Source organism: Lutjanus erythropterus, chromosome 23 (assembly GCF_056507025.1).
Source record: "Lutjanus erythropterus isolate fLutEry1 chromosome 23, fLutEry1.hap2, whole genome shotgun sequence".
Lineage (NCBI taxonomy): Eukaryota > Metazoa > Chordata > Actinopteri > Lutjaniformes > Lutjanidae > Lutjanus > Lutjanus erythropterus.
In genome coordinates, this window is record NC_139339.1 from 11,219,881 (window position 1) to 11,227,175 (window position 7,295).

Here is a 7,295-nt window from a genome sequence, read left to right on the forward strand (position 1 = left end):
CTCATGAGGGAGCGGCTTCCTTCTTGCAGCCCGGGTGACATCAGGATAAAAAAACCTGACGAGTGTTTCCATTTCATGATACATCATACTTATATTCCATCTTTTTTTCCATGTCTAATTGAAAATTTGTACTTTTAACTACTTAATTTATCTGACAGCTATATGTTACTTTTCAAATTAAAATTGTGCATCATAAAACTTAGAAAACTCCTTACAAAATAGCACTGCCTATTTGAGTTATTACCACATTTCATTACCACATGCATCAATACAATAATACTGATAATCTAATAATGTAATATATGATCATTTATTAGTCACAGGGGTCAAGTACTTTTTCTGTTCCTAATTTAAGTACATTTATCCAATAATACATATTTTCTGTCCAGTGAAAACCACAATATCTCCACAATGTCAACTTTTCAGGAGCTAAGAAAAATAGTTTGTCTCCAGATGTCTCCTTGAGTTCTACTGAAAAAGTGTTTTTCACAGGACAGCAACAATATGTACTTTTGCATGAGTACTCTTTTCATTGTAGGACTTTTCCTTTTACCTTTTTTTGTATCCTGATTACATAATCCTGTTATTCCCTAAGCCTGGGGAGCTCTTATGTTATCCATCTGTATATATGTCAATGATCGAGATAGATAAACAGCAGTACAGGTAAGAGGAAAAAGACAAGGAATGCAATAAATGATCACACAACCATGGAAAAGAGGGCAAGAAAAGGCCAGTGTTGTAAGTATATACCAGTGTGGAAGCAGTGTAGAGGGCAGAAATTAGCCAGAGGGGGGCAGTAATTGGACGCCAAGGATGCCATCTGCCCTGAAATGTGAAAGAAGAAGAAGAAGAAGAAAGTTTAGGGAAGAGCAGGAGGGAGGGGGCTCCGGAGTGAAAGTGTAGTACACCGACAGTCAGGCAGCATGACCGACGTCGAGGCGCAGAGCGCTCCACCACCGGCACCTGTGGAGGAGAAACCACAGCCTGAGAGGAAAGTCATAGGTGGGTGAAGAAAAACTGCAAACTTTCCGTGCAAACATTTCTCTCTTTATTCCTCCAGGAGTCTTTAAAATGGTCACATTTAGTTTTAATTAATTCGCGTCTCATGGATAGATAACGCATACTTTGTTGTTGCCGCAAAGAGTTTGTCACGCTCGTATTATTTCGCCCTTTTCATGCGTGAAACTTTTCCTGTAAACTTTTGTGTCAACTACAGAAAAGTACCACTTAAAGTCAAATTAACAAATATGGGTCAGTGAGTCACTTCAGACTCGATTTTTGGAGCAACACGTGTCAGGATAACTGCAAAGGGGGTTTTATTGGAAGCAATCGTTTATTTATACCAGTGAAGTAACCCCACTACTGTGAACCTGTGAATCAGCTTAAGGCTTTTACTGACAGAAAAAAAAGTAAAGTTGATATATAGGTGATGAGTTACTGAACCGCACATTTAATTCATCTGCCTCCCCTTTTGTTCTGTCTGTACTAAAACAAAATTAATCCACATTATAAGTGTTTTAAGTTGGTGTTAACAGTGTGAACACATGACCTAAATTCACTCTTTATCACCTGTAGCGCGCGCACCCTCACAGGTGCAAATGATTGACGTGAATGTGCCAATTAAAAGGTGATTTTCAAAGGAAACCGCTCCCCGCTTCTTCTAATAACGAAGGGGATTAAAGTTATTTTTATTTAGTCGTGATTCTTTTTTTTTTCTGAGGTGAAGTATGTAGCTCTGTTGTTTTGCGGCCTTGCCTCATGACCTGCAGCGCTGACCTGGTTTCAAAGTCTTACTGTTAATGATTGACACACTCGGCTCCCATTTGTACTTGTGAGCAAGGCTGCCATTGCTGCAAGCAAGATAACAGTATATTATGTTCTTTGAATAGCTGTGTGACAATGTGTTTTTTGTCAGATGTTGATGAGATGCACGGTTAATCATGCTCTACCTGTTATTATAGCCTCTCTGGTCCAAGGCACAGTGAAGTGGTTCAATGTGCGTAATGGATATGGCTTCATAAACAGGTACGGTTTCCTCTAGACTATTAATTTCCCTGCCATTTAAGCCATTAATCTGCCAGTGATTTTCATGATTAATAGTGTAGCAGGGGTCTGCAACCTGTGGCTCCTTTGCTCCTCTCCAGTGGCTCCCTCTGGCTTTGACAATTAAATTAGACTTAAGTGCATCTCACATTCCTCAGATGTAAAAAATGAGTAGTCTATACATTAAATGAAGAAAAAGTCTGAATATTTTGTCAACTTCCTTCTTTTGTCAGTGGCTAGTTTTGATTTTCCTGATGCTACCTATGGTTATCTGAATATCTATGAGGAAAACGGAGAAGTTAATGGTTGCAGCTCCAGACAGATTTGTTTTTTTCCTTTGGTAAATTTGGACAAGTTTAATAGTAAAGGTTGCTGACCCCTGGTTTAGTATATAAAATTATAAGCCCGAAGTGACGACATCAGAACCAACAGTCCAAAACCCAAAGACTTCATTTACTATCATAAATGACAAAGAACAGCAGCAAATCCTTACATTTAAGAAGCTAGAACCAGCACATTTGGTTATCTGGTTGAAAATTACTTAAACGATTAATCATTTGCAGCACTGTTCAGTACGAATAGTTTGCTAATCATTTTCTTCTCACAGGAATGATACCAAAGAAGATGTATTTGTTCATCAGGTAAGGCAAAATAAAGTTGTTTTTTTTTATTAATGCTTTGAAGGGTTGATGGAAACATAATTGATGTTAAATCTGTCTCCTCAGACTGCTATCAAGAAGAACAATCCTAGGAAATTTCTCCGCAGTGTGGGAGACGGGGAGGTTGTAGAGTTTGATGTGATTGAAGCAGCCAAGGTAAGAATCAGGGTATCCATTCAGTAGTATGTAAATAGATAAAGGGTCTGCTGATTTCTACACTTGCTGTTCCCTGCTCTTGTTTGGTGTCTCACAGGGCTCAGAAGCTGCCAATGTGACCGGTCCAGGCGGTGTCCCAGTCAAAGGCAGCCGCTACGCACCCAACAAACGCCGCTTCCGTCAACAGTTCTACCCCCGCAGCTCTCGCCCTGCTGACCAGGGCAAACCAGCTGATGGCCAGGACCCCTCTGCTGAGGGTGAGGTGTCCAGGGAAAACGGTGGATCGAGACCTCCGCAGCGCCGACGTAGGCCCCGCAGACCTCGGCCAGAGGCACAAAATGTAAGCTGAAACAGAGGGACTTGTGTAAGGAAAGAAACAGCCCAGTTATATTTGCATATATTTAATAATTTGTCTGTGCTTATATCAAAATCAGTCATGTTTTCCTGGTAATTTCAACCAATAAAATCATACAGTACCGAGGTCAAGTTCTGTCTGCTTGATCTCTGTCAGGGTGAGGCCGAAGAAGAGAGGAACGGTGTAGAGGAGGGCGTCCAAACGCAGCGACCACAGCGCAGATTCTGGCGCCCGTACCGAAGGTGACTAGAGAAAGTGTCCTATATTTTGTATTTAATTTTTTTTTTTTTTTTTGCCTCCGAACTGATTTAATATTTCCTGTGGGTTTCGCAGACCGTTCCGCCCTCGCCCGCCTCCTAATCAGGCTGCGGATGGACAGCAGGCTGCTCCAGAGGCGAGGCAGGGGCAGGGTGAGGTGAAGCAGACAGAGGCCTCTGAGGGGCCCCAGACCAAAGAAGAAACGGACGAGGGCCAGAAACGGCGCCAGCCAAGACGCCGTAGGCAAAGGAACTCTGAGTCCTCTACCTCGAAAGTGAGTGCGACAGCAAGTGCTTCATTTCTCAGATACAAAGACTCCCAGCGCAGAATATCAGTAACACATTTTTTTTTTTACTTGCACATATTGCAGAATGATACAGAGAAGTCTGCATCAGAGCCTGGTACCCCACCTCAGACCTCAAAACCCTCCGACCTTAAAACTACAGTAAAATCGCCAAAGGCCTCCCCCAAAGCCTCTCCTAAATCGTCAAAATCACCTGAGGTAACGTGCTAAAACTGTCGCCTTCTTCCCCTGATTTTTGCATTATCACCCATGTTTGTGTTGACAGAAATATCTCAACTTGTTGCCCACAGGAGGCAGCTGCCACAACAGTCCCAGCCTCAACGGAGTGACGTTAGTGAGAGGACAGTCACACGACCCCTGGCAAGAGGTGGGGACACCACACTGACGTGGTCAATCTCGGTTCAGGCGGGGGGTACATGAGGGTGTAGGGTTGCACTTCTTTTGCCACAGGTGCCACATTGGTTATTTTTCACAGAGGACAAGATGACAGACATTTAAGGGCTGCTTAGCGAGGTCTTCCTGTAAATGGATTTAAGGTGGAATGATGGCATTAAAGGAATGATAAGATTTTTATGCAGAATCTTTAAAGGGACAGTGCAGAATTTTCAGTGTGAGGTTGTAGTTTGGAGAAGCAGCACAGTACAATAAATGAGCATCGGCTTAAGTGTATGCTGTATTTAGAATATTTTCATCGCTTTACCTTGCTGTCAGACGGCCTTTTCTAACAGGAAACCACCATTGTATCAACCAAATATCATTCTCTGTAAACCAACTAAATTCCATTGGCAAAAACAGTCATTTTACTTTGCAGAATATGAGAGTTGCTGGTCTACTGCTGCTTCAGTCTGTTAGTTTGTTGTGTTATTGTGTGACTTTAGTGTTTAAGGTGGTTACCTCGGAGTCACAGAAGTCGCACAATGACTCAGACAAACTAACAGATGCAGGCAGCGGTAGACCAGGAACTCCCATGTTCTCTGAGGTAAAATTATGATTTTGCCTGTGGGAGTTTAGAGAGAGCGATAACTTGCTTCTATAATGGCGAATTCCTGTTGGAAATCACTGTTTGATGGCAAAGTAAGTAAATCTAAATATTGCATACAGTTTTTTGGTGGTGAAAATGTTTCTTCTTGCTGACCCTGTCAACTGAACTATAAGGACTTGTCCGCTAATGTTTGGACACAGTTATCTTATTGGATTCAGGGACAAACTCCAAATGAAAGCTCAAGCTCTAGGAATCTGGATTTTGGATTAATATAATTTTAAATCAGGATTAGATTTGTCTTTTTGTGTTTAATGTCTTTATTTCTTTACTGTCTTTGTCTTTCTGTGTCTGTTGTGTTTTTTTTTTTTTTTTATTTTCCCTCTTTCTGTCTTAATAGGTCCTAGGGTTGGAGGACTGGACCTATTTCAGAACACACGCACTGCTCTCCCCTCCCTGCACTCCCCCATCCTCCAGCCACCCCCCCCCCCCCCGCCCCGTCTTCGCTGTCATCCCTCATGCCCCCTCCCTTCCCCTCCCCTCCCCTCTCGTCTCGTCTTGTGTTGTCCTGTCTAGACACTGACGTTTGGAGAGGGATGAAGTAGGGGAATAAGAAGGGGATGCAGGTGGGTGGTGGGTGCATATTTAGAAATTGAAAGTACATCTTTAAAAAAAGAAAAATGGGAATGAATGTACAATCTGCTTGGTAGCCCAGTTATTCCAACCCCACTTTAAAATCTATTTTTCTTTAATTGCCCAGATGGGAGACATCAAAGTTTAGCGAGGAACCAGCCTTGATTTTTATTTAACTTTTTTAATTTTGGTTGAAGAGGGGAAAACCAAGCAGGTATGAGGTTGGTGGTGCATTATGGGAGTCAGTTTAGTTCTGTTACCACTTCAATCAATCCTTAAAAAAACATACTACTCCCTTCATCTCCTCAAGTTGAGGATAGATTGTTGAAAAGAAACTTTTTTTTTTGTTTTACTTATTTGTGTGTGCTTTTCTTTTCTTTGGAGGGGATTATGTGCAATGTCAATACGTAAAATGCTAATTAATAAATAATGTTTGCAAATCTCAGGATTCAGTCGGTATTTCTTGTTTGACGATGGCTTTTTGACTGTATTTGATTTTAAAATTGGTTTGCTTAATATTAAACACCATTTCTAGTACTGGCAAGAAATTAAAGGAGGCCTCCGGTTGTTTTCAGCAACATTATTTACAGTACTTGCATCCTTTTAGTCACATCAATATTCACTCTATACAAATTACAGGTCCTCTCTGAACAACCTCAATACAAATCCTCAGAAGGTAGTGATACACACCATTAAAGAAGAGATGGCAAACAGCACACATGACAGATGCCAAGAAAAATAACACTAACATGATGCTTGTGATTACAAAAAAATCATTTACAACCCCGATTCCAAAAAAGTGAAAACTGAATGAAATGATTTGCAGATCTTTTTTTTTTTTTGTAAAAGTACCTTGATTATGAATTTGATGCCTGCAACGTATTTCAAAAAAATTGGGACAGGAGAAGACGGGGAAAGTTGTGGAATGCTCAAAAAAATACCTGTTTGGAACATTCAAAAGGTTAACAGGTTGATTGCTAACAGGTAACAGCGTCATGATTGGGAGTGAAAGGAGGCAACCTCGAAAGGCTCAATCATTCACAGCAAGGATGGGGTGAGGCTCACTGCTTTTCACAACTTTTCTCAAGGCATAATTATAAGGAATTTAGAGATTTCACCATCTACAACCTGGAGAAATCTCTGCATGTTGGAGGCGAGGCTGAGAACCAACACTGAATGCCTGTGACCTTTCAAACCGACATTGTATAGCTTACTATATAAGCGCAGGAGCTCTGGAAGACGTTTTTGGTAAACACAGTTTACGGCTGCATTGACAAACGCAAGTTAAGACTGTACCATGCAAAGTGAGCACCAAAAAACATCTGGCCAGAGCTCATCTGGGATGGACTGATGGAAAGTGGAAAAGTGATCTGTGGTCTGATGAATCCGCATTTCAAATTGTTTTCAGAAATCAGGGACGTCGTGTCCTCCAGGCTAAAGAGGAAAAAAAAAAAGACCATACAGATTGTTACCAGCGTGAACTTCAAAAGGCAGCTTCTGTGATGGTATGAGGTTGTGTTACTGCCTGTGGCATCATGGGTAACTGTCACATCTGTGAAGGCCCCATTAACACTGACAGATACAGACAGGTTTTGGAGCAACATGTGCTGCTGATTTTAGCGAGACAACGCCAAGACACATTGTACACGTGTTCCAACAGCGTGGCTTTGTAATAAGAGTTTCATCTCCTAGACTGACCTGCCTGCAGTCCAGACTGCTACTACTCCTACTGAAAATATGTGGTGCATTATGAAGCACAAAATACAACAACAGAGACCCTGCGATGGTTGAGCACCTGAAGTCGTATATCAAGCGAGAATGAGAAGAATTTCACTTTCAAAACTTCAATAATTAGTGTCGTCAGTTCCCAAACACTGAGTGTTGTTACAATAAAAGGTGATGTAACGC

At 41.5% G+C, this 7,295-nt stretch overlaps 1 protein-coding gene across 1 annotated transcript; it reads left to right on the forward strand.

The window, feature by feature from the left end:
* The first annotated feature begins 740 nt into the window (after nt 1-740).
* On the forward strand, nt 741-5,835 carry LOC146305651 (uncharacterized). Its single transcript, XM_084712527.1, has 10 exons — nt 741-1,002; nt 1,962-2,025; nt 2,651-2,684; nt 2,769-2,858; nt 2,956-3,198; nt 3,370-3,455; nt 3,547-3,745; nt 3,842-3,973; nt 4,066-4,142; nt 5,155-5,835. Exons 1-9 carry the CDS (start codon nt 924-926, stop codon nt 4,102-4,104), a joined length of 966 nt encoding a protein of 321 aa, XP_084568653.1. The 5' UTR covers nt 741-923; the 3' UTR covers nt 4,105-4,142; nt 5,155-5,835.
* Nucleotides 5,836-7,295: the final 1,460 nt, after the last annotated feature.